This window comes from Aplidium turbinatum, chromosome 4 (genome assembly GCF_918807975.1).
Source record: "Aplidium turbinatum chromosome 4, kaAplTurb1.1, whole genome shotgun sequence".
Lineage (NCBI taxonomy): Eukaryota > Metazoa > Chordata > Ascidiacea > Aplousobranchia > Polyclinidae > Aplidium > Aplidium turbinatum.
Genome location: NC_137475.1, coordinates 5691242 through 5719202, shown reverse-complemented (window position 1 = coordinate 5719202; position 27961 = coordinate 5691242). Strand labels below are relative to the sequence as shown.

General features: G+C 38.0%; 1 protein-coding gene and 1 long non-coding RNA gene across 2 annotated transcripts; both read right to left on the bottom strand.

Annotated features, from left to right (window-relative positions):
* Positions 1-183: 183 nt before the first annotated feature.
* LOC145768410 (neuronal calcium sensor 1-like) lies at positions 184-8846 on the bottom strand. Its single transcript, XM_082579896.1, has 6 exons — positions 8742-8846; positions 7438-7547; positions 7091-7223; positions 6151-6239; positions 5370-5447; positions 184-3975 (listed from the first exon to the last, which is right to left on the bottom strand). The coding sequence occupies exons 1-6, from the start codon at positions 8803-8805 to the stop codon at positions 3877-3879; spliced, it is 573 nt and encodes a 190-aa protein (XP_082436022.1). The 5' UTR covers positions 8806-8846; the 3' UTR covers positions 184-3876.
* Positions 8847-22441: 13595 nt separating this feature from the next.
* Positions 22442-24111, bottom strand: LOC145768164 (uncharacterized). The gene is made up of 4 exons (XR_014288917.1): positions 23946-24111; positions 23159-23348; positions 22813-22933; positions 22442-22528 (listed from the first exon to the last, which is right to left on the bottom strand). It is a non-coding gene; the product is annotated as an uncharacterized LOC145768164 (long non-coding RNA).
* Between the last annotated feature and the right edge of the window lie 3850 nt (positions 24112-27961).

Genomic DNA, 27961 nt, shown 5'->3' with positions numbered 1-27961 from the left:
TAGGACGTTTAACCAACCGAGCTTTCGCAGCGGAGTAAGCTTGTCACACGTTTGCTGGTTTAAGAAGCAATTGTGAAAACCAACTGAGCTATCAGGACTTCACATCACATCGCTCTTAAATTATCTTTTGAAGCTGATATCTCAACAAACTTTTCTTTTTGTGTCTAACCACCGAGACTGAGACGGAAAACAAACTTTGTATTATTGCGGTTTTTGTACAGGATTGTGACAGGCTGTGAAAACAGTTGCTGTTAAAAGATGGATTTCACAGATCAGTGATTATCAAAATGCATAATTCATTCGGATAGGAATGTATGTTGAACTTCTATATTTTTAAACTGGTTTAAAATCAAGCAGCTTTATGGTCACGAGACAATTCGTAATTATAAGCACGACATAAAGTGGCATTGGAAACACAAAACACGGCAATTATACACAAAACGTTTGGCCGCAGAAAAGCTCACAATTTACTTTATTCGACAATTTATTCCAAAGCAGGAGATTCCAACAAGAGATATTCGATATGTTGAGGGGCAACCCTGCAGGAGGATGCAAGGCAAGTATTAGAAATAAAAAAAAAACTTCGGAAAAATACAGAGGCACAAAAGGGTTGGGGAAAAGTTGAAACCCTCTGCCCAGTTACAGCTGTATGCCACCACCAGCGCAGTCGTACCTTGATAGAGAACAAGTAAAATTTAACATTTTTTGATTAACTTCTCTACAATGTTGAAACGATGCAAAAGTATTAAATTTACAGCGAATTGTAAAGTTGTGCAAAAAAAGCAACGATGAATTAATAGCAATGTTATTAGGGAATTAGTTCACTAATGAAAAACAGTTATGTCTACCACTAAGTAGTTTAATTTGACAAACTTTACAACAAAACCATTACGAAATAAAAAAGGTCGAAGATTCGAATTGTACTGTATTGATTATCCAGACATTGACTTTTATAAGTTTTTTGAATACCAACCGTAAATGTGGCAATCGTAATATAAGCTATTTTCAGCTAGCAAATCAGCTTTTTTCGCTTAGATTCAACGTCTGAACCAATATATATAATGACCGATTTTCTAGTTAGGTTGTTTTGATACAAAATAATGACTCTGTCAACAAATCAACTTCTTTTTGACATTGATTCAACGTTGCAGACAGTTGGCTGCAAGTTTAGTCTGAAGTCAAAAAGAAGTTGATTGTCGTTGACTGGTTTGTTGTCTGAAACTTTGCATCAATGTAGCGTCTAATTACGTTGGAACAATGTCACAAAACAAGTACGACATGTTTTTGCTTGAACTCTTTGTATTCATTATCAAATCAGTCGTTTTTTACATTGATTCAACGGCTGCAGACGTTGAATCAATGTAAAAAACGACTAATTTTCTGTCTGAAAAAGCTCTGCCATGCAAAAATATATGTCAAGATATCGACGTAATTCAGCAAAATAAATTGATAAAGCCAGAATACGTCACGGGTGTACAACAAGAGGGTAAAAGGTACATAATTTGTGGGCTAAAAGCATTGCAAGTTTTGTGATAAAAACTTTTAAATCGTGTTGGGTTCTTATATCTTATACATCGTACACTGGGCTTGTGTACACTGGACAGTTTTGTAATAAAAATTTTAAATCGTGTTGGCTCTTATACGCCGTACACTGGACTTTGGAAATGATTTTTTTTGCACCGAAATGTACCTCTAGGTCTAGAAAGAACCGGGTCATTACACAGACAACAAAATCAAGTCATTTTGCTATCTGGGAAACCTTTTGTCTCACCCAGTTATGAAATGTTGCTCTTTTTGCGTGACTTGAAAAACACTGCGGGTGGGTACAATCTTGATTAGATGCAAGAAACATGAAGAAAAATCTATTAGCCTACTTGCACCGAATAGGAATGTATCTTGGAATATATTAACCGATATATCTCTTCATCACAACTTCAAAGAATACATCATCGGCTGCTCAAGTACTAGCAACATGTAAGCAAACAGAGAATCCATGTTGTCAGGTGGACGAACCTAAAATCCCGAATAATGTTGATACCGAGCTAAGAAATCTGCAACGTCTCTTGTATGTTACATCAATGTAAAAGGGACTGAATAGGCTTTGAGTTACACGTGTGGCGGCATAGTCCATTCATGACCTATTCCTAATTACGTTCCATTATGGAAACAAACTGCTTACTTCAAAGTGGAGACTTTTTGCCTTCAGTGCATTAATATACAGCAGAGTTTTTGATTTGGAAAAGCAACCATCATAAGACGTTGTTTAAACGTATCTCAACACACAATTAACCATACATGTACACGTCCAGAACGATTGCGCCGTGCAATGATGTGTCTCAACACAAACCATTACTTAACATTAAAAATGGATGAGCTCCATAGCAGGCGCGTCATGTAAAAGACCAAAAGCTCGAAGCAATCGCCACATTGCATTAGTTTGACGTCAATTGATGTTGTCTTGATGTACAACGCTTGATCGGGTGCTGGAGATCCATCAACACTTAACGATTTTCTGACTCTGGGAGAAGTTCAATTATTCATGATTTGCTCAACAGGGAGATTAGATACAAAGAGACAATTGGTCGCTAAGGGCCACGTGCTCAAGAATTAAGCTATCTGTTTTGTGCATTTGCCTATTAGACAACATGTTGTCAGTGGGATGCAAATGTCCTTTCTGTCGCACATGCAAAGCAGCACATTGTATTTATGGGTTCATGTAGAGCTGGCAAGTGGATAACTAAATTTCGAGCTCGCCTGATGTTTGCAATGATATTCGGGTTAGGAAATACACATTTTCAAATACTTGGCTATTGAACTGTTCCACCTAACATAAACTGCCATTTTGTATAACCTTCACATCTGAAAACGTTGAAGCTATGCAAAAAAATAACTTTTGAAAGCTGGGAAGCGTTTCTGAAAAGGTGTCCCGGCAGTTGTTGGTGTTCACATTTTTTTTCTTCCAGCCTGCTCACATCCGAGTGATTAAAAGAGATACAAAAGATGTTGAAAATCACGTCAACGACAGAGAGAAGTGGAGGAGTCGTTGCAGACAACTGGTGGACCCTGAAGTTTCGGGATAAAGGCTTCTTTGAAGCAAAATGGAAAGAGATGGAGACAAACATCTAAAAATAATCTTACGTAATGAAGCATAGTGAAAGTGCATTGAAGGGGCAGCAGGCTTCATCAACGAAATCAAATGCGAAAACCCAACCAAGTGCTGGCTAAAACCCGAGTCAGAAAACTCAATCCTTTTTTACATTGATTCAACGTTTGCAGACGTCAAATCATCATCAGTCGTCATCTCCGACTCAAATCGGTAGACATTAAATTGGTAAAAAAGACTGAAATAATGTCATTTGACAAGGTAATCTGACAAATAATGTCAGTGACAAGGTAGCATGTGAAAAGTAGACGAAAATGAACATTTGTGTGCTCGACTGACACATTCCAGAATTACTCCAGGGACCCAGACATTAAAATCCGTCATTTTTACATTAATTCGATAGATTGATTACGTCTGCAGACGTTGAATCAATGCATAAATGACGTATTTCGCTGCCTGGAGAATTCCATTCGATGTGTAGGCGCATCAAATAATTGCATAAAATGAAATTACATCAAACGGAATTAAAACCTTAAAAGCAGAGATTATATTTGCGCAGAATCATATCGACAACAAAATGTATCATTTTTACATTGATTCAATGTCTGCAGACGTTCAATCAATGCAAAAATGACGGATTTTGCTGTCTGGGAGCAAGCTATTGAGTGCAATTGGTCACTGATTAAACGAGAATATAGAGTGCATCGAAACAAAAAGTCAAAAGTATAAGGAAAAAAAAGTCGAAAGTTCCCGACTGCAACCAGTCACAATAATTATACTAAGCCGTCGTAGATGGAAAGTGCTTGCACGATTGACGGGTCCCCTTTTGCTCCGACTAAAAACTCTTCTAAAGTCAAGCGACCGTCCTTGTTCTAGAAACATATATGTTATAAATTGCACAATGTATAATATCCATGCCACGAAAGTGGTTTCGGTATTTATTCTTATTTTTCTGTATGCGCAAAATCAATAACATTTAAGTTGATTTATTAGTGCATGCGCATAGCCGCACACATTCAATACTCAATTACTCATCGTATAATTTATGCTGTGCTCATTTTTAATCTACCTTAGCATTCGGTAATGTCTGTTACTGCAAACATTTTGACGTAAACTAAATCAAAAGAAATCATGCAAAGATGTAGGCTACCACTATACGCATGGACAGTATGAATCAAAACCCACAACTAAGCACAAGATTCAAGATAAGTTTCGAAAACAAAACTGTTTTTTCAGTGCTCAACCTCAAATGAAAATATACTCTCTATAACAGAAGCACTGTGTATGTGGCAATTGGCAGGTAATACGTGGAATGAAGTTAGAACGGTAATAAGCGTTATGGTTGAAGACATAGCAAGCATGAGGCAGATATTTATAATCGGCATGATGGTAATGGCATACTGGGTAGCGCCCCAGACTGCAAACCCGCCATTTTTATATTGATTGAACGTCTGCAGACGTTGAATCAATGCAAAAACTAAGGATTTTGTTGTCTGAGGCTGAATCAACAGTGGTGCCATTTTTCGATACTGATTTATTTGATTAGCGTTTGTAAGGACGATAACTGGTTGTTTGCGAGAGAGAGGCATTCTGGACATGATTTTCTTCAAGACATCACCTAAGTAACCCTGACTATGAAGATACAGATCACAAAAAAACCTGAGCATCACGTCCAGTGAAAGCGTAATAAATTCAGATACACTTCGACAACGTCTTTTGCTTCTTTTTAGCGCTAAGCTCTGCGGATGTTAAAGCAATGTAAAAGGACTGATTTTAGATTGGCCTCGCCCTGTCATAGTTATAACTCTATTTCGAATCTCACCAAAAACGAATGACTGGTGTGATGAGTGCTATCGGTAGCCACGTGTCGGGACACCAAGTTTTGACTATCTTGATAAAAGGTCATTTATATCATTTATATCGACGTTGTGGAAGGCGCATACTCTGCTTCAAAAATTGCCCACGCCGAAATAATTTGCACGTTTTTAGTTCACATTCAAAAGATTTCCAGTAGGCTACGGTATAAGTTTTTTAGTATATAACTGAAATGGCAGTAAAAAATCAATAACATATATATATTCTAATCAACAAGTTCAACACACAGCATCGTTTAATTTCGGTTTGTCCCACCAGTGGGGTAGCCTGGACCTGGCCTTTATTTAAAAAGTTTTTTCTGCAACGAGGCAGGAAATGTATAACACTTAAGAGATAACCAAACCCCAGATGTGTTTGCTAGTGCAATATTAAACTATACAGTATACAATACCTTATCCATGTGTTTGAATATTTTTTCCACTCGCTTTTGAGGCGTGTTCTCTTCCTCAGGTAAATTGACAGCATCACCCTGGGTGAAGAAGTTTACAGTTTACGAATTTTATTTTTCTACAAAAGCTAAAATCAACCAGTTTACAAACTTTCATGCTTATGATTAAGACTGCTCTAATATAATAATCAAGTATGCATTTCTACTTTTATTCGATATTTTCCTTTGTGCTATATAGCCTATATTCATATATGCAATAATGATGGGTGGTATTACTCAATCTATGCCACTTACAAACCAGAAAAAGAAAAAACTGAGAATAGAAAATACTTTCTTTATTTCTATTAATTAATTCTATGTGAGTTGGTCTCCACATTGTAAAAACGTTTTGAAACGAAATCAATATTGATGAGTTTTCATTGTGGAATATTCCAGACATCATTGAGAAGTAAAATGACTTACCCTGTCACTGCCATGCAATGATATCGATTCGACGTCTGTAAACACGTGACTAATACTGCTGATTTTTAATTTTTTTAGAACTCATTATGACGACAAAGACGACAATTTGAAGTAACGACAAAAATGAAATGTCTTCAACAAACAGTACTTCTCGTTATGCCATGTTGTTTATGCGTGAGAGACATAGAGTAAACGTAGAAAGTGTATGACAAGCGCCAAGAAACAGAAAAACTAACGTGGCAAGGTCACCGCATTTGAATTAACTGATTGCAATCGTAAAGACTTGTCATACTTTCAACCAGATAGACTAACTTCAACTTACCACCATGGCAAATATAGCCTCCACTATGTTTAGCATTTCTTCTTTGGTGATGTATCCATCATTATCCAAGTCGTACAGGTGGAAAGCCCCTGGGAAATATCGGCCAAGCATCAACAAAGTACATAGCCTATGCTATTCAATACAATTAATATATGTAGAATGTAGTATACCGGTATTTTATCTGTTTGCTCTATGGATAAACAACTTCTCTCCCAAAATTGCACACTAAACTATTTACACTTTATTAAAGAACCATCAATAAATGTAGCAATAATATAAAATATGGATTTCTCACTTTAGAAAGAGAATAATGCTGTGGCAGGTCTTTTTATTAATCTTGCATTATAGAAATCGCTTGTGTAACTACATTTCAACACAGTGTTTTCAAAATGATAAATTAGAACTCATAATTAAAAATTTATCCAAAGATATTTGGCCTTGCAAAGATGTGTCTGATTGTAGGGCAACTTCTTCTGAAAATGCACAAAGCCATTTTTGTTTATAATTTGTGTCTGTTAAAAACTGGATGGTGGAGGTTGGCCCTTTTGAGGCATATTTGTTTCTTCTGGTACAAATAAGTTATTTGACTGACCAAGTGGCTTATTCTTCAAAAACTATACTTCTATGGTATATATATACACTTCTATTTGAATAAGCTTAACTGAAGATGATCTAGCTGCTAGCTGATTGAAATCGATATTTGACTGTTTATGATTGAACTGACTCGTGTGAAAATAAATTCGTTTGTATTACAAGACATGTAACCGAGTCGTTCATATCAAGCATTGTTGTGGGTTTGACACCTGTCAGAAGATATTTCATTTTCTTGATTCTTCAAAAACTAATTTATTCTGCACATTTCTCAGTAATGCTAATGTTGAGGAATAGTTTAATTGCTCAATTAATTTGCATTGAACTATCATTCATCAGCGATACATACAATTAAGCTTTTCATCCAAAGTACCGCGTGATGTCACACTCAATGCCATGATGAACTCTTCAAATTCAACTGTTCCATCTTTATTGTCATCAAATGTCGCAAACACAAACTTGGCAAACTTTGCTGAATTACCCTGAGCAAAATAAAAAGATTTTAGTATGATCTTCAGTAAATACATTTAGTAACCCACATCAAGACAGGCCAACACCATTTTCAAGTTAATTGACACAAATACAGGTGACAAGACTAAGTGAAACACTTATACTTTGAAACAGGCAAACAATTTTTATGATCACTCCAAACCAAATAATGCGAACTAACATATCAACCACCCTGTTTGAAAATACCTGTGGAAAAAACTGCTTGTAAATTCCCTGAAACTCTTCATAGGATAGTTTACCAGTGGGGCAATCATGGAGAAAACCTTTGTGCCACTGGTGCAACTCTGCTTCAGAAACTGAAAAAAGTCAAGCTTTTAACAAAAATTCATTTTTTATGGCTCCCACTCACAAGTGTATATACTACATTAATTTTTAATGCTATTGCGAACGACACTAATCAACAGAATTTTGTCCATTACAATGGAATGTTCATAACACTGACTCTGATTTAGAAATATTCCAATTTGGACATAGCCTTTTTTGGAGACAACCGATTCAGTGATCTCTTGAAAATTAACGACGGCTTCTGTTCATTTAAAGATTTGTAGGGTTTATTTAGGAAGGCGGTTTTTGTATTTACCTCCCCATACCCACGCAAGCAAAACAGTTAAAATGAGGCAGATGTAAATTAACTGATATCTTGTGGGTATATCTAGCAACGATTATTTTATAGGTTAGGAAATTAACCTTAGAATCTATAATCGTTGATGTCACAAAAGCTGTTTGACAGCTGTTTTTTCATTGAGAATTTTCGGTTATTTGTCCAAAATTTCCAGAACAGGCTATTTCTCTTAAAAGGCTATTTCTAAAGTCAGAATTGAGATATTTCTGAATCAGGGTCTCCGAAATGGGCCATGCCATATTTCAATATTGTAGCGCCGCTACAAAAGTACCACTACTGCCAACCTCTGAAAATCAGCTACATATGTAGTTAATAAAGGGGGCTAATAGCAAATAAGCAATCATATTAAAAACAATATCTTGTTTTTGTCAATAGTATCAATAAACTGAATTTAAAAAGAATTTTTTTAGAAGAATTGGAAATGCATGTAAAAGTGTTGAAAAAAATCAATCCCTTATCATATATACAATTTGCCAGAATAATAAATTTTTATGTAGTATTGCATACAAATATTAGTTAATAAAGAAAATTTTTTATTTTAGCAATGAGAAAGATTTATTGAAAGTTTAATTCTTGAAGTTTTGTATCATGTCGTAGTTGTAATACTGTATTTTGAAATTATTAACATAGGTTCCAGCAAAGTTTACAGTTTGAAGTTATTGCTTGTTTGTTGAGAATTACTTCATTTATCATTCATGGAATGGAGAGCAGTCCTTGAAGTATGTAGCGTCATTGCACATATGATATATTGTAGCTTGATCTTGCCATTTCTGTGTTTTTAAAGTCATGAACTTATCAACTGAACGATCAAGGTGGATTTAGGATACAGTAAAAAGTGTTAATGAATTAATAAAGATACAGCACTTACATTTAGTCTCTTTTGTCAACCTGTCTAGAACTTCTGAATTAAGTCGACTTTTTCGGTTTCCCATTTTCAGTAAAAAGACTAATAGGCAAATAAAAAATATAAGACTTTGACCTAAAAGAAATATACACCAAGCCAAAAGCCTTTCATTAATACACGTAGGCTATTAAGTACAAGTAGCTTTACCAATGGCCCAATTAACAACGAACAACAAGAAAATAATATTTTATTTTGTAAGACACGTGTACAGAAGTTGCTTTTTGGCTGCGATAAAGCATATGATAAACTTGCTACCATTTTTAGTTATCTTCCTTTATTTTTTCATCACAAAAAACACAAACTGCTTTTGTAAGGTAACTATTTTCACAAAAAATACATGCAACTTGGAAAAAGTAGAAGCAAGAAGATTTGGACAAGTAACATTATGCTCAATATGACTGCGATAATTATATTCTGCCAGCTCATTCAGTAACTAAAGTTAAATGTAGAAGATGCAGATGCGCACTGAATAACAATCTAGGAGTTTTTCTTGTGAAACTATTTGCTATGGTAAGAAAGAAAGCAATTTCGATCATTACTCAAGCATAGACTTGACATTTCACAGAATAAACCCTGCTTTGACCAATTTTGCAGAACTTGCATTTTGGCTTGATTGGTTTGCATTCAGGCCAGTGGTAATTTGATCAAATCGAATTTCAGCAATGAGAGAAGATCAGAAGATGAATTTGAGCTTTTACTGGCACTTGCGTTTGCTATTTGTTTGGGAGGACAACCTACCGAATTCACAATCAAATGCTCATGAATCAATGCTGATGCGATAGCTATCGTAAATTTAAGCAAACTGAGTTGCCTGTTTTTTGGAATTTCAAGTTGTTGGTAATGTCTCCGATACAACAACCATGCATTCACTTTTGATATGTCAACACAATGAAATAAAAACTTTTAAGTACCGGTACCACCGCTTTATTTTGATAGTGGTGCGATATAAAGAAATTAACATATCAGACCACACAGGTCAACCCCCGACCCTCCCATGTTTTTATTGTATCCCTGTACAACTGTTGAACAGTTTATCTCAACATTTTTTTTTTCACTTCCGTTCCACCGCTTCACAACACTGACAGAATCTGGATCACAATAGGTAGAAGCCAACTGAACACATTTGTGGTCAAACCACTTTGTTGCGGTAATTCCAAAGATGGCGTCAATTTTATAAGCATGTGACCCCTGACCTTTCTTCTTCAGATCTTTTTCTGCAGGCAAAGGACATCTTTCCATCCAATCAGCTCTAATTGTTGCTGCCACTTACTAATCAAAATCAAAACTAATCAAAACACGGTAATCAAAGACTGTTAGACCACTACCTTTTAATCACTGTAAAAATGATGGATTTTGATATCAGGAGAAGCATCATGCTGTGAACTATGCCTACATGAAGTCTATCAAAAAGCGATTATAGTGTAATAATTATAAGTTTATGTGAAAAATACATTAGGGCCTAGATCAGGGGTTCCCAACCTTTTTACGATCTTGTACCACTTGGACACTCTGTAGCCTACTGCCAAGCGTACCACTTCTTGCAGAACAACTAATTTGGTCGAATCATATTTTATTCAGAAGAATAATATTGGCGTACTAAAATAACACTAAAGCACCACAACTAAATTTAATGAGATTTTTATTTACTGTCCACCAATTGGTCGATTCGCGGTGTAAATTTGCTAATAGCGCATCGAAAGTCATTTAGTCGGTTTTGACTTTTTGTTCATCATGACTGAAAATTCCTGCTGGCATTCCCAATTCCTGCTGCCATTGGAAGGGAAAATGAGTATCGGTAGCTGTGGAACAGCATGGGAAGCCAGTGGTGAATATGACAGAATGGCCCGTTTCGGTGAGTCCGATCCCTTAACGGGAGACTTTTTCAATTTTTTTTTTTAAATTATCGGGTACCGTAGCCTAATTATCATTGCCGTTTTAGGGTTAGGGGATAGAGGTTAGGAACTCACCGAATCGGACTCACCGAATAGTAGCAGACCCGAATATGAAGAGGCCATACTGAGCAAGAAGTTTATTGGAGAACATTCCTTGTAGCTGTTATTGAACATTTTATTCCGATCTATTTTTAGCTTACAACTAGCATTATTGAACACTATTTGTAGCTTAAGCTATAAAACAGTAGATGATATTCATCGAGAGTAATCATTTGACATAATTAATGCCCACTGTCCCACAGCGTTGTACGGCTTTCCAAAGCAACTGTGCTCAGTGTTGACATTTGACATGACCTGTATTTTGCAACAAGAATAATTACGTACGTACGTACGTACAAACAACAAGAGTAGTTACTAGTTACGTAACAATAAGTATAGGCTTCGTAGAAAAAAAAATGTAAGCAAAACCAGATAAACAAACTAAAAATTTGTGAAACCAGGTTTTAGTGAAAAAAATGGAAGCTATCCGTGTACCACCTGAAAAACCTTTGCGTACCACTAGTGGTACACGTACCACAGGTTGGGAACCCCTGGCCTAGATGATCATTATTGAATTTGTTGGTCGGTTTTCAACCTTTATCCTCAGACTGACAAAGCCTTGATTGGTTCAGGTAGTTTCGCATACTTGTAGAGGCTCTTGACGCAGGGCCGGTTACCGAGATTGGTAGAGTGAAGTTTTCCGATTGTTGAAGTGTTGTTGCCGGTGTAACGGTCCAGGAGTTACTGTGGTCCAAAAGTTACAGTGCTGCCGCTGCGCGGCAGTCTAGAAATGACATCAGTCCACAAATGACCAGAGCTGCCTGGTGCTTCTGAAAGTGATGCAAAAACAAAAATTTAACAACTAAGTTTAATTGAGTAGTTGCTTTCAAACGGATGCAACCTAGTTCGTACCATGAACAATTCGGACCGTCAGTTCGTACCTTGAAAAGATCGAGGGAAAAAATTAAAAAAAGCCGAAGTCGCTGATTGCAGTTTCCGCAATCATTTTAAAAATTTCCCCCTGAAAAGATCGAGAGAAAAAATAGCTTAAAACCGAAGTCCGCTGATCGCAGTTTCCGCAAACATTTTTCCGCAGTTTCCGCTATCCCTAATTCTAACCATAGAGTAATCTATGCTCTAACCCTAACCCTCGCTGATCGCAGTTTCCACAAACATTTTTCCGCAGTTTCCGCTAACCTTTACCCTAACTATAGAGTAATCTATGCTCTAACCCTAACCCTCGCTGATCGCAGTTTCCGCAAACATTTTTCCGCAGTTTCCGCTTACCCTAACTATAACCATTGAGTAATCTATGCTCTAACCCTAACCCTCGCTGATCGCAGTTTTCGCAAACATTTTTCCGCAGTTTCCGCTAACCCTAACCCTCGAGTTTGTTTCAAATTGTTTGGAGAAACTACGATCAACGACTTCGGCTTTGTGCTATTAAACTGCAATCAGCGACTTCGGCTTTATTAATTTTTTCACTCGATCTTTTCAGGGTACGAACTGACTGTACGAATGGTTCAAGGTACGAACTAGGTTGCACCCCTTTCAAACTAATGCAAATCTATTCATTTAAGATTAATCAATGCTTCAAATTGTCAATGTAACTTTTTGAGGCATACAAATTTCAGTTATTTTCATAAAAAAAATATATATTTGGCAACCCTGGTAACTCTTGTACTGCCGTCACTCCTGGACCATTACACAGGGGAATTATTCCATTCACTAGGTGCCGCTGAATGGAGAGCAGTCCGGATGCAACCTAATTCGTACCATGAACAATTCGTACTGTCAGTTCGTACCTTGAAAAGATCGAGAGAAAAAATTTAAAAAAGCTGAAGTCGCTAATCGCAGTTTACGCAAACATTTTAAAGTTTTCCGCAAACAAACAAAAACTCTTAGGATCATTACCAGAAATTTTTAAATGTTTGCGGAAACTCCGATCAACCCTAACCCTTTTAAAATGTTTGGGGAAACTGCGATCAGTGACTTCGGCAAACTCTCAGGATCATTACCAGAAATTTTAAAATGTTTGCGGAAACTGCGGAAAAACGGAAACTGCGATCAGCGACTTCGGCTTTGTTCTATTTTTTTCTCTCGATCTTTTCAGTTTTTTTGTTTGCGGAAACACCCTAAACCCTTTTGAAATGGTTGTGGTAACTCCGATCAACCCGGATGCAACCTAGTTCGTACCATGAACAGTTCGTACCCTCAGTTCGTACCTTGAAAAGATCGAGAGAAAAAATTAAAAAAGCCAAAGTCGCTGATCGCAGTTTCCGCAATCATTTTAAAATTTTCCCCCTGAAAAGATCGTGAGAAAAATTAGCTCAAACCCGAAGTCCGCTGATCGCAGTTTCCGCAAACATTTTTCCGCAGTTTCCGCTAACCCTAACCATAGAGTAATCTATGCTCTAACCCTAACCTTCGCTGATCGCAGTTTCCGCAAACATTTTTCCGCAGTTTCTGCAAACCCTTAGGCTACCCTAATTCTAACCATAGAGTAATCTATGCTCTAACCCTAACCCTCGCTGATCGCAGTTTCCGTAAACATTTTTCCGCAGTTTCCGCTAACCTTTACCCTAACCATAGAGCAGGGTTGGAAAAAATCATGATTTTTATAAAAAAATCAAAAAAATCGGATTTTTTTGATTTAAATCGGATTTTTTTGATTTAAATCAGAGTTTTTTGATTTTTTTCTATATAAAAAAGCGTCGAGTCTACTTGGGGGAAGAGATCATTTTAGTAAGATAGCAGAATTATTTTTAACCCCTTGATTGATTGAAAGGCTTTGCTTTGCAAGTGTTTAATCATTGTTATTATCATATTGTAGGCCAGCCTGTCTGGGTCTGCTACTATTCAGTGAGTCCGATTCGGTTAGTCCGATTCGGTGAGTTCCTAACCTCTAACCCCTAACCCTAATCTCTAACCCCTAACCCTAAAACGGCAATGATAAATAGGCTACGGTACCCAATAATTAAAAAAAAAATTGAAAAAATCACCCGTTAAGGGGTCAGACTCACCGAATCGGACTCACCGAATCGGACTCACCGAAACGGGCCATTCCGAGCCTGTCTATTGCACATGGGTGTGATATGTTGCTTTATACTAAATCATAATGTGCATATCGAGATTGAGGTACGTCTCAGACTGTCATCTCACTGCACTAAGATCTTTCCTTACGTTTGAGCACACATCACTTTGCTTTTTTGCTCAACTGATGCATAGCCTACAACCAGACTTTTCGCAAAGAAAGTTTACCGGTGTAATATAATTATGTTACCGACGTACCATACCAAAACAATAAAAGTTCAGATGACACAAAATTGCAGTTTATTTTGCATTGAGAAGTTTGTACATAAATACAAGCTCGCCAGCCTTTGCAGTGCCCAATCGATTTCGAACTTCTGATTGAACCAGACCAAAAGTGGAAAAAACTCGCTCAAAAAACTATGTTTAGTGAACAACACCGTTTGTGAACTGCCAAGTAAACTAAGTTGCCTTTTAAAGCATGCATAGCCTATAGCCTTAAGTATTTAAATATAACTTTTGTATTACAGAGAAGCAGTGAAACGTTTGTTGATGTACTTATTTTTATTTTAGCAAATAAAAAATCATTTGATTTTTTTAATTGATTTTTTTGATTTTTATTGTTTGATTTAAATCATGATTTAAATCAATGATTTAAATCATTTGATTTAAATCAACCAACCCTGCCATAGAGTAATCTAATCTATGCTCTAACCCTAACCCTCGCTGAACGCAGTTTCCGTTAAACGCAGTTTCCGTTTACCTATGGATCACGGAATTAGAAATTAATAAAAATTAAAAATAAGAATAAAAATCTAATTAAAAGAATTAAAAATCTAATTCAGTGATCCATGGCTTACCCTAACTCTAACCATAGAGTAATCTATGCTCTAACCCTAACCATCGCTGATCGCAGTTTCCGCAAACATTTTTCTGCCATTTCCGCTAACCCTAACCCTCGAGTTTGTTTCAAATTGTTTGGGGAAACTCTGATCAGCGACTTCGGCGTTGTGTTATAAACTGCGATCAGCGACTTCGGCTTTTTTTAATTTTTTCTCTCGATCTTTTCATGGTACGAACCGACTGTACGAATGGTTCAAGGTACGAACTAGGTTGCACCCCGATCAACCCTAACCCTTTTAAAATGTTGCGGAAACTGCGATCAGCGATGTTCTATTTTTTTCTCTCGAACTTTTCAGTTTGTTTGTTTGCGGATACGATACCAATACCTAACTGATACTCCGATACCCTAACTACCGATACCTAACCGATACCCTAACCTTGCGGAAACTGCGATTAGCGACTTCGGCTTTTTTTAATTTTTTTCTCTCGATCTTTTCAAGGTACGAACTGACGGTACGAATTGTTCATGGTACGAATTAGGTTGCACCCGAGCAGTCCTTAATGTGCATTGCTCAAGCGCACACCCCGAGAGTCGAACTTGAGCCGCGTGATCTTGAGCCAGGCGCGTAACCACTGAGCTAATGGGGCGGATAATTTGTGTTGCAAAGCAATGAGTTGCTTCCAGAAACAAAAACATTCAATATCAATATACTAGTTAAAACTTTACCTAACTAAATCTTCCATAGCTGTCACTGCTTCAAGTTAGTAGCCTAATGTAACAAAAGAGTGCTTTAACCCAAGTTTCTTTCTCATCTGTTTAAAATTACATTTACACTTTTGGATAAATAAGTAAGGCAGTGGCTATTTGACCGGCTCCGGTCTTTGAATCTGAAACACTATTTGACCGGTCATGACGTCACTACATAAGCGCTTTTTTCTTTTTCTCTTTCAAAGCAAAAGACGAGAAACGCCGATATAAGTTCTAAATTCAACACGTTTTCTTCAACTCAGTCCGTGGCGCGGAGGTTACGTCTCCGACTGCCATTCTAGAGGGGATGAGTTCGATACTACCCGGAAGCATCCCTGTTTTTCATTTTTTTTTATCTCAATTTTGACCCGAAGCGCATTTTTGTGGTCAATTTTTAATTTGAGTAGCCTACAGCCCATTTTTTTATGTCTTTTCAAATGTGAGTAATAAAGTTAGAGTTTTTTTAATTTGCTGGAATTTGAGAATTTCTCTTGGTAATTTTCCGATCGTTATAAGTGACCGTGTTTGCCGAACGACCAATTACATTTTTGCCCTCAAGTTAGTTATATACAATACTTCTTTAAAAAATGGTTTTATTACCATTTTTTTTAGATAAAAAAAAATTTGCTTCCGGATAGTATCAAACTCATCCCCTCTAGAATGGCAGTCGGAGACGTAACCTACGCGCCACGGACTGAGTTGAAGAAAACGTGTTGAATTTAGAACTTATATCGGTGTTTCTCGTCTTTTGCTTTGAAAAAGAAAAAAGTGCTTATGTAGTGACGTCATGACCGGTCAAATAGTGTTTCAGATTCAAAGACCGGAGCCGGTCAAATAGCCACTGCCAATAAATAAAGATATGACAAGACTTCAAAGCTTTCTGTACAGTAAAACATAGCCTGCTCAAGTAAAAAAAATAGACATACCTGTGCTATGCATAGGTTTAAAACCAGAAATTGATGGTAATTACTTGTGAGCTACTGGTAGTCATTAAACTGGAAAAACACAACATGCTCACATAGTTCAGATATAGGCTAAAACAGAACTATGAACAAGTGGCAATTTATTGACGAAGTTACTTTTGAGTGTCCCATCTTGCAGTAGGTGAGGCCACCTTGACCTAGCTTTCAAACACCTGGCCTGCTGAACTTAGAAAACTTGCCGCATTCACTAACACGAATAGCCAGTTGTCACTCACAACAACCATCAATAATAATAATGTTATGGTTTTATTTATTGTCGCTCTACAACAGCTAAGGTCTTTTAGCGACAGGGCTCATGTTTATTTTTATATCAGGTTTACGATGTTATCACATTATTACCCGACTCATTCTCACTGCGCTATGCAGGATAGAACACAATCGGTACCGTTTTTAAAGTCTTCGGTTTGACCCGACCTGGAATCGATCTCAGATCTACCAGCACCACAGTCGAAGGCGAAACCACTCGACCACTGAGCTGGTAACAACCATCAAGAACAATCTGTCAACTGAAGAAAAAATAAGCCAGCTGCCAGTGTTACCAAACGGCGCCAAATGAATTTCCCTTTAGCTGACGCAGATGTAGCCCACATGAGCCGGGATTTTGGAGTATTTAGGAGCCGGTTTCTCGGTATTTGACCCAAGCCGGAGTCTGAAATTTTTGTCAAAAATAGAAGCCGGATTGGAGCAAGAGTAGATTTTTTTTCCAGCTGATTCTTTTAGTGTACAAATATTTACGCTGTAGCCTACCTTGGTGCGGCTGTTATTTTTGTTTAATTGTTTGGTTTTATTTTTTACACAGTTCAGTTCAGTTGTTTTTTTATTTCTGACCATCATATCAAAACAATACACGTCAACATAGCAAAGGTCAAGAAAAAGGTAGAAGCGACAAAACGCGAACGTTAAAACGTGCTTGTGATCAACAGTAAGTTATTGAGTAGAAAAAAAATTTGGCACGGTCGCAACACCTTCAGTGATTTTTTCTTTTAAAAATATGTTTTTATTTTCATGACAAGGGTTAAAGAAGGTTAGGGACAGTAGATTACCGGGACGAGCAACTCCGTTGTTCCGCCAACATTAGAAGGGTAAATTGCCAATTTGATATTTTTTTCACGCTTTGCTGCTGGCTTGCTTTCAACTAAAAACTTTAAATTACTTCAAAACCAACTTCACTCTTTTTATATAACCCATAAAAAATACATTATTTTGTAAATAAAAAAAAAAAATTACCCTTCTAATGTTGCGGATGAACGAAAAAGCGGATGTAGTTAACAATCCCGGTAATCTACTATCCCTAAAGAAGGTATAATTGTTATCTGTAGTAGGCTATAAAAAAACCTATGTTTAAGGTCTGGAGTGAATATTTTCCAAATATTTGGAGCAGGAGTGGATTCGGAGTCGCGTACTTCTGAGTCAGAGTGGAGGAAGAGTCTAAAAAACCTAACTCCTTAGGCTACACCTCTGGCAGCTGCTTTGCAAATTCAACAAAAGCAACTTTTTTCACCAACACTTTTTCACTACAAATCGACTTCAAGAGTTCTCCTTTTACGTTCAAAGAAAATTACTGAAAGGCCTTCACCCATTTTTTGCTTTTAAATTATTTTTTATCTATTTCTGAATGATGATCTTTAAAAAGAAAAAAAGAAAGATCTTCACTTTCTAAGACGCCACTTGCAAAGTTTTAGAAATTCCACAATAATTCAATTAAATTCACTATGGGCCCACACAGGGATAGTATAAATCGGTAGGCTATATAGCCTAGACTAGGCCTACTGGTAGCCTACAGCTTACTGATATTAAGCGCTGATCGCTTCAGCGTAAGAGAAATCCGTCTTGATTCAAGATTTAGGCCTATGGCTCAGAGCAGGGGCACGGGAAGTAGGGGTGCTCAAGGGGCTGCAGCCCCCTCTAGAGCCAATTCAGCCCCCCCTGGAATTTTCGATTATTGCTTCAGCCCCCCCCTAGAAAGTTCTGACAATTTAAGGTAGCCTACATGACGTTGTAAAGGAGGTGAGGCTTATTGTCGATGCCTACTTCGTTCAAAGAGTTGCAGTTGCAATTGGTGAATAGTCTAAACGTAAATCTTTATTCATGTTGCTTTTTGGTTCTGATTAAATTGCCTGCAATTTGCTGGGTTTCTGTCCTACTCGTTGGTGCGTTCGTGCTTCTACCCTCGCTCGTGTTGTTAAGTGCTACCTTACCCTGTTGCAATGTCTGACCGACATGACAGAAGATAGTGCAATGAGAGGAGCGCACGTACAAAGATATTCGGCTTCGTAAAACAAGCACGCACGATGCGACTTTATTTTTCGATTAAGTGCAGTGGCCGGTGAAGTTTTTCAGCTTGCAGAAGCCGTCGCAAGATACCTTCAAAACAAGAAGATCTCTGCTTCTACAGCTTTAGAATCCATCACCATTCTCCACAAACGGATCAAAAATCTCAGAAAAAATGAATCCATTTCTAAGCTTACGGAAGCAGCGAACGTCTTTACGCCTGCCTATAACCTAAAGACGCCAAAGGATCCCCGAGAGTGCAAAACTCCAGTAAGATTTTGAAACACAGAAGAATCGGATGCTTTGTCGTCTGCGGGAGAAAGAACGTGGAAACGGCAATACACCGAAGCCCTTAATTTGGTTCAAGCTGAGCTTGATCGAAGATTCGACCAGGCGGATCTGCTTACAGCAGCCAACAAGGAGAAGGCCCTTCTGAGCTGTGTAAACGGTGAGGAAAGATCTGATACTGGAGATCATCTTACCCGATGCCGTCAGAAAGATCGCCTAAAAACGGAACTTACCTTGCTCAGCGATGTTGTAAGTGGAAAAACCGCAAACTCCGTTCAAAAGGTTGCTGAGATACTATCGCAACTAACCCCTCAAACACTAGATCTTTTCAAAAAAACGCGAAAATTCGTGGAGCTCTGCCTTTGCCTCCCGGTTTTAGCTGCATCATCAGAACGTTCTTTTTCTGCTCTAAGACGCCTGAAAACATGCTTGAGAAGCTCAATGACACAAAAGACTTAGGCTACTCATCTTGCGTTGATACATGTCCACCAAAACACTGTCGATGTCAAAGAACTTATGACACAGGTTATAGAGAAAACACCTGAGCGAAAAACAAGCTTCGGAAGCGTGTGAGAGCTCATTTCCACAAACTGTCGTTTTCATATCACTTTCTAATTTGTTCGTTTTCATTTTGAAAACAGCTGCTTTTTTGTTGCCGTTCTTCATTTGTTACAATTTACAAAGTGTGTGACTTGGCGTCGTTTCTGACACAGGAGGGGACCGAATGCTTACTACCGTACCAGCTTTTCAATGTTCACCCACATAAGGGGGGTCTGGGGGGCAAAGCCCCCCAGAAGCTGACAACACTACGGCAGCTTCAGCCCCCCCTAGAGAAAAATAGTTCCCGCGCCACTGGCTCAGAGCGTCAGAGATGTACGTATACGCCCCAAATTCTACGCCGTAGACTTTTTGTTTACGCTAACGCTTAGGCCTACGGTCACATTTTTTTGGATAGTTGTCGCTTGAGGCTACGCCGTAAAGTTTTCGCGTTTTTTTGGCGTATAGCGTCAACGCATACTTTAATGTCTTAGCTGTTGTTTGCATTTTTTTTATGAAACTGCGATCTTTTTTATCAAACTTTTTTTCGCTACAACAAGCCAATAGGCCTACCTTCCAGCGCTGCAGTTGAAAGAATGTTTTCAATGGGCAAAGACATATTGATTATTGAAACCAAAACGCAGCAAAATGTCAGATGAACACTTTCAGATGCTTGTGTTTCTTCGTGGAGATTTAAAATAAAATTTGTTTGTTTCGAGTGGTTTATACCGTGTGAATGTTTGGCACCTAGCAAACAAAATGAGTTTACGCTAGTGTATGCGCTGACGCTGCCAACTTTTTTTACAAGTTACGTTGGTCGTTGACGCATACGGCGAATGGTTTTTCGAACGTTTGCTTTTACGCTGACGGCGTCAATATTTTTTGTATGCGCGTAGCCTACATCAATCAATCAATCAATCATTTTATTTTTCGTCATTAACGCGTCCGGGACGAAAAAGATACTAACTACAAAAATCGATACAAACCTACCAGCACGTTAACGAACGGGAAAAGGTGGCAAAACCTTGAAAGGTTTGTAGCGCTAGAGAGCTCTGTCGTCTCTGACGTCACACGTACACGTCACTAGATTTGTCCAGAAGGCTCCGCCTTGAGCGCATAACTGCACGTCTCGGGAATTCAATCCAGTAATCGGGAATGCAACTTCAGTAGTCAACTTCACTATGTCGAATTCCTACCTTGGTTCATCGTTATGTAGATTTGCAGTCGTGTTGCGTTGTGTGATCGCATGTCAAACTCGCAATCCCACGCTAGAACCCACGCTAGAACCTTCTTCAAGCGAAGTTTAGCTCATGATTCTAAATCAGGGTGTGTTAAGTTTTGCGCTATGAAAAATCAGAGTTATCAGTCTTTTGCTATGTGAAAATCAGTCTTTTGTCGAGTTTTGCAATATGTAAAATCAGTTTGTTGAGTCTTTGCTCGATATGAAAAGTCGTTTCTTTCAATATGAAAATCAGTTGAATGTAATGTCAAAAGTCAGAACTTAAAACTAATATCAAGAAATCAGTCTTGGTAATTCTAAGCAATATATCAGTTTCGTTGTTGCTACTGTTTCTATATTTTTGGCACTGCTAGGATGACGTTTGGATCAGTTTATTGTTAATAATGTAGCAGCGACAACATTTCGTATCCAGTTGTTGGTGGTGGAGCTTTAATGATTGATTCTGGTGTTTTCCTTTACTTTCTGTATTGCTGGATCGAAGATTAAAACTATAAACAATTACGTTGTGAGCAAGCATTGATCTTCTGAGTTTGAATTAGCAACAATACAGCAGCGTAGTCGACCTCGTGTCCTATCATTCCTTGCCGACTTCGCCCAGGAATGTTGCCATCCCACTGATGGCTGTGTAGCCTATGGGTGGATATGCTGAAAGCAGCGTCCGCTACAGGTTTAAAACATCACTGCAGACTGCAGAGCGTGTAGCCACAACACATTGATTCCAATGCGGCATGTAGCCTAACAAAGTGTGCAACGAATAACGGACGCAAAACCATGCAGCCTATTTGTATCGATGTGACGTTTTTTGCAGACAAAACTTTGTCCAAACCTGTCTAGTAGCATAATCTATTTGCTCAAGATTTTGCTAAATAGGCTACCATAGCCTGCATATTTCAGCACGGTAACCGTTGATCAGCTTCAAAATGCATTAAAAAAATGTGCCATGTCGAGGCAAAGTACTAAAATACTGCTGCATGATAGAATAACTACAATACCAAAATTATACATAGCCCAGTAAACATTGATTGTTGGGGCAACATTGGCAAGAAGTTGGCCGCAACATTGGCAAGATGCAGACGCCAACGTTGGCAAGATGTTTTATGCACCATTTGGATGCATCTGGCCAGCGTTGGCGTCTGCATCTTGCCGCCGTTGGCTTCTGCATCTTGCCAACATTGGATTATGCATCTTGCCAACGTTGGCTTCTGCATCTTGCCAACATTGGCAAAATGTTTTATGCACCATTTGGATGCATCTGGCCAGCGTTGGCGTCTGCATCTTGCCAACGCTGGCTACTGCATCTTGCCAACGTTGGCTTCTGCATCTTGCCACCGTTGGCGTCTGCATTTAGCCAACGTCGACTTCTGCATCTAGCCAACGTTGGCTTCTGTATCTTGCCAACGTTGGCAAAATGTTTTATGCACCATTTTGCTTCATCTTGCCAACGTTGGCATCTGTGTCTGGCCAACGTTGGCAAGATGGCTTGTACACCATTTTGCTTCATCTGGCGCCTAAATTCTGGTTGACTTTTATGCATCATGATGCTGCTTCTGACCTATTGACTATTGTGATGCCCGCGCTTTGACCAAGGTTGGCCATGCGAAGCAAGCTGGTGCATAAAACATCTGAACAGCATTGGCATCTACATTTGCCAAACGTCTCTGTACCTAAACCTCGCTCATCACCAAAAGTTTATTGTTGAACCTAGCTAATCCTTGGGCGAAAGAACAGCAGCAACACGGATTTATAAGCAACACTACTCCCTTTGTGACAAAGCAAAGTAACAACCGAGCTTCGTATATTTTCACATTTATTAGAAACAAGCCACATCAAATCGTATTGATAGATGGAGATTCATTGCACATCTTTATCATTCTGAATTCCTGCAAATGAAACAAAAATATTTAATTCAAGAGGGCTGTTTGGCAACAGTGTAGGATTTTGATCAGTTGTCGTCCAGGATAATGCGAAGTTAATTGACAATCTGCAATATCAATGTAATATCCCTCTCTCCAACGTGCGTGACAAAAAACTTATCATTCGATTCTGCGCCACGCAGAGCAATAATCAAGTTCCAATACATTCTAATTGCGTGTAGGCTACAGTAGTTATTCAACAACTAAAGCAACACATTCGCTGTTGTCTTTCAAACATATAACAAGCTCACCAAAAGTTAGTTTTTGCCCTTTTCGGCCACCAATTGCATGTCCTTCCAATTTCGAAATCACTCTGAAACTCTTCATCAATTTGCTGCACGGCAGCAGCTTTGTCGTGCGCCATCACCATGTCTAATCATGAAAATAAAAAAAGAAGTGTTAAATCAGTATATAAATGCCGACATAGCCTACTAACCACCATGTTCGTTGTTCACATCAATGCGAGTACACCACTAAAACATTTTCATACATTACTCAATACTCTTCACAATTACATCATACATTAATCAAAAGAGCAAAATGGCATAGTTATGACATAATCATTTAGTCGTAGTAGAAACATTTATCCGTACTCACCAAGAACAACTTTTTTCAGATTCTTTTTTAAACAATCAAACGAGTGCTTAGACTTCACGATGTTTTTTTTCTTTTCTTTCTTTGTTCTCGACATGACTTGAACTGTGTTGTGTTAGATAATAATAGTTGACATAAGTTCACTGATACAATCGCTTGCATTTTTGCCAACAACTTGACTTAAATTTGCGACCTGCAAAATGTAAATCGAATGTAATGACAGGGGTTTCATCCATCATATTAAAAAGCTTCAGCACTTGTTACAGACATTTTCGACTGTTACAAATGACAACCAACGTTTAAAGTTTATTTTGGGATTCCAGTCGTCTGTTGTGTTGCGTATGTAGGTCGCAGTGTAGGCTACTGTAGTCTATATGTTGTCGCAATGGGCGCAAAATAAAACATATTATTATTATTATTATTATTCAGCTGACTGCAATGAAAGCTACATTTGCAAATACTCTACAACCATCACAAACCTATCCACACGACATAAAAATACGAACACATTCAAGCAGTCAGGCAAACACCGCCGGAGCAGCAAAATCAAAGATTGAGTAAAACCCTACACATGTTGTGGGGCATCACAAGCTCTGCTACTTTGCTGATATGTTCTTAGCACTCATCTAAGAGCACTGGCACTAAATTTGTCACGAGAATATTTCATATGAAAGTTTTCCATTGGTCATTGAGTTTTATAACTTTCTTTAAATTGAGTAAACGTAGCCTAGTGACAAAAACGACTTTACACAATTATTTCAGGTTCAATGAATAAAAGACATTCACTTACCAGGTTTTCATAAACATTGTAGTAAGTCATTCCTATAGTTTCATTTTGATTATTTCTAAAACTCCTTTCGGCCGTAATATCTCAATTGAATTCGATTTTTTTATATTTTCGATGCAAGAAGCGAAAATTCCTCTTAGCGCTGTTCACATAAACATTGTGCTTTCGGCTCTCCACGTAATTGTGTATTGCGCACAACCGCCATGCTTGAACAGTCGAAGTGAATCGAGTGACGTCATAATCCCTTTAGCAAAGGATTAAGTCGTGGCCTTTGTCTTCCTTCATAAAAAAAAACAAGTTCTTCTTCTAAATTGCGTCTCCTCACGTTGATATAACACATCGCCGCATTCTAAAGCTTTGTTGCCTATTTCACTTCAACGCGTCATATTGCCCAGTCAAAGTTTAAGTAGTGACGTCATAATGGAGTTTTCACAACAATTATTGTGCCTGCAGTATTGTTCTATGCAACGCGGGAGAAGAAAAAACGATTTGCCGGATCGTTGAAAGTAAAAGTAGCGATCGTTTTGTGAAATCTCGCTTCAAGAAATTGAGGAGAGATTTCGACGCAACATGACTGCTCCTGACAAAATATTAAAACACATTATAGTATTGTTAAACGTGAAAGTTAATAAAGCTGTTGTTGACTCCAGGAAAAAAAATGAAGACCTGGCAACTTGAATTTGCAACCACGTTTTTATTTTTATTATTTGTTAGCTGTTGCTAACAATATATTGGTGGCGCCAAAGCGTAAACTTCCTGGAAGTGCCCTCTGAATCACAAGACATCTCTTGCACTAAATTATCTGAAGCAATTGAATATGAACAAACGATTTATAATATCATAATGTTGTTGGTGCCAGAATATGCTGGAGAAACTATGTTTTTCTACTAAACCACATGAAAGAGTCATTTAGGCTATTGGTATTTTTAAATTATAAAACAAGTGCTGAAATGAAGTGCTAACACATCAAGCATATAATAACCAACCTTACAATTGTTTATTTTGTGGAAACGTGTAGGCTAATGGAAACTTTAAACTGTTTCGGCATCAAGCACGTTATCACGCTCGCGTTTTGTTGCTCCTACCATTTTCAAGATCTCTGCTTCGTTTGACATAAACCAACTAAAACGCTGGTCCTAAATATTCATAGTACCGGTAAGTTATATTTGTACGGTATCATAAAAAGAATAACAGCATTGATAGCCTATTATTACAATCATAGCAAAATGATGGTATACATTTGCTTAATTTGAAAGAAAACACCAAAATTGTTATGAATTGGCACAACGTTGGCAATGCTTCTGACCGAGGTTGGCCAATCACACAACAGTGTTTTGCAGCAATACCACATGAAAAAGGTTTGTGTTAGTATTTTTCAAGTTTAAAACAAATAAACCTGAAATAAAATCTTTGAGACCATTTTGAACGCTTAATAAGAAGTATTGAAATTGTTGGCATATTGTTGGCAATGTTGGACGAAATTGCCGACCTTGTGCCCTCACATCCAGCATATAGCCAACGTTGCAATTGTTTATTTTGTAGAAACGTGTAGGCTGATGGAAACTTTAAACTGTTTCGGTATCAAGCACGTTATGGCTTTCGCGTTTTGTTGCTCCTACCTTTTTCTAGACCTCTGCTCAGTTTGGCATAAACAAACTGAAATGAAACTACTTTGTTGGCAAAGCATTGGCTACTCTTCTGACCAACGCTGGTCTTAAATATTCATAATATAGCCTACTTGTACGGTATCAGAAAATAATAACAGCATTGATCGCCTATTATTAAAATTTAAAATTGTAGCAAAATGATGGCATACATTTGCTTAATTTGAAAGAAAACACTGAAATTGTTATGAATTGGCAGAACGTTGGCAATGCTTCTGACCGATGTTAGCCAATCACACAACTGTGGTTTGCAGCAATACCACGTGAAAAGAGGTTTGTGTTAGTATTTTTCAAGTTTAAAACAAATAAACCTGAAATAAAATCTTTGAGACCTTTTTGAACGCTTAATAAGAAGTATTGAAATTGTTGGCAATGTTGGACGAAATTGCCGACCTTGTGCCCTCACATCCAGCATATAGCCAACGTTGCAATTGTTTATTTTGTGGAAACGTGTAGGCTAATGGAAACTGTAAAACTGTTTCGGTCAAGCACGTTATCTCGTTCGCGTTTTGTTGCTCCTACCTTTTTCTTGACCTCTGCTCAGTTTGGCATAAACAAACTGAAATGAAACTATACTTTGTTGGCAAAGCATTGGCTACTCTTCTGACCAACGCTGGTCTTAAATATTCATAATATACTTGTACGGTATCAGAAAATAATAACAGCATTGATAGCCTATTATTAAAATTTAAAATTGTAGCAAAATGACGGCATACATTTGCATAATTTGAAAGAAAACACTGAAATTGTTATGAATTGGCAGAACGTTGGCAATGCTTCTGACCGATGTTAGCCAATCACACAACTGTGTTTTGAAGCAATACCACGTGAAAAGAGGTTTGTGTTAGTATTTTTCAAGTTTGAAACAAATAAACCTGAAATAAAATCTTCGAGACCATTTTGAACGCTTAATAAGAAGTATTGAAATTGTTGGCATATTGTTGGCAAGGTTGGACAAAATTGCCGACCTTGTGCCCTCACATCCAGCATATAGCCAACGTTGCAATTGTTTATTTTGTAGAAACGTGTAGGCTAATGGAAACTTTAAACTGTTTCGGTCAAGCACGTTATCTCGTTCGCGTTTTGTTGCTCCTACCTTTTTCTAGATCTCTGCTCAGTTTGGCATAAACAAACTGAAATAAAACTACTTTGTTGGCAAAGCATTGGCTACTCTTCTGACCAACGCTGGTCTTAAATATTCATAATATACTTGTACGGTATCAGAAAATAATAACAGCATTGATCGCCTATTATTAAAATTTAAAATTGTCGCAAAATGATGGCATACATTTGCATAATTTGAAAGAAAACGCCAAAATTGTTATGAATTGGCAGAACGTTGGCAATGCTTCTGACCGATGTTAACCAATCACACAACTGTGTTTTGCAGCAATACCACATGAAAAGAGGTTTGTGTTAGTATTTTTCAAGTTTAAAACAAATAAACCTGAAATAAAATCTTTGAGACCTTTTTCAACGCTCAATAAGAAGTATTGACATTGTTGGCGTATTGTTGGCAATGTTGGCAAAATGTTGGACGAAATTGCCGACCTTGTGCCAACATACCCAGCATATAGCCAATGCTGGCCCAGCAATCAATGTTTGCTGGGAGGCCTACCATATTAGCACACCACAATAGCTTAACTAATTGAGTAGGTGAGAAGTAGGTAGCCTACAGATCAGGCCTACCACCGGCAAATAAATGTCTACTACTACGGCCTACGTCATCTATTCCAGAGCTAATGCAGGGCTACTCAACCAATGTTAGCAAAGGTCCATTTTGACAAAGTTGAATATTTTTGCCGTCCGGTGAATATTTGATATGCAACCACGAAAACTAAACGACCGGTAGCCTACGAGCACCGAAACACTTTTCAGATAGCTCAGTTGGTTAGCGCGTGACTTCTGGAACGAATAAGCTTCAAGATTAAGCGGCGCTGGTTCGACTCTCGGGGTGTGCGCTTGAGCAACGCACGTTAAGAACTGCTCACATAGGTTAAGAACTGCTCTCTATTCAGCGGCATGCAATGGATGGAATAGTTCACTAGCGACAAGACTTCAAGAATCGGAAACTGCACTCTGCCAATCTCAGTGACCTATGTTTAAGGTAGAATTGCGTCGCAGCGACGTAGAATTGCGTCGCTGCGTCAGTGATTCAAAGCCTCTAGGCTACAAGTAGGTGCGAAACTGCCAGGATTAAGCTCTGCAAGAAGCTTTCCCAGTCCGAATATAAAGATTCAAAAAAAAGATGTAACACGACTTGGATTTTTGTCTGACACAAACAAAGAAATAAAAAAGGAAAAAATGTATTGTGTTTCTTTGTAGTGTAGCTGTGTGGATCGCACATCAGATAAG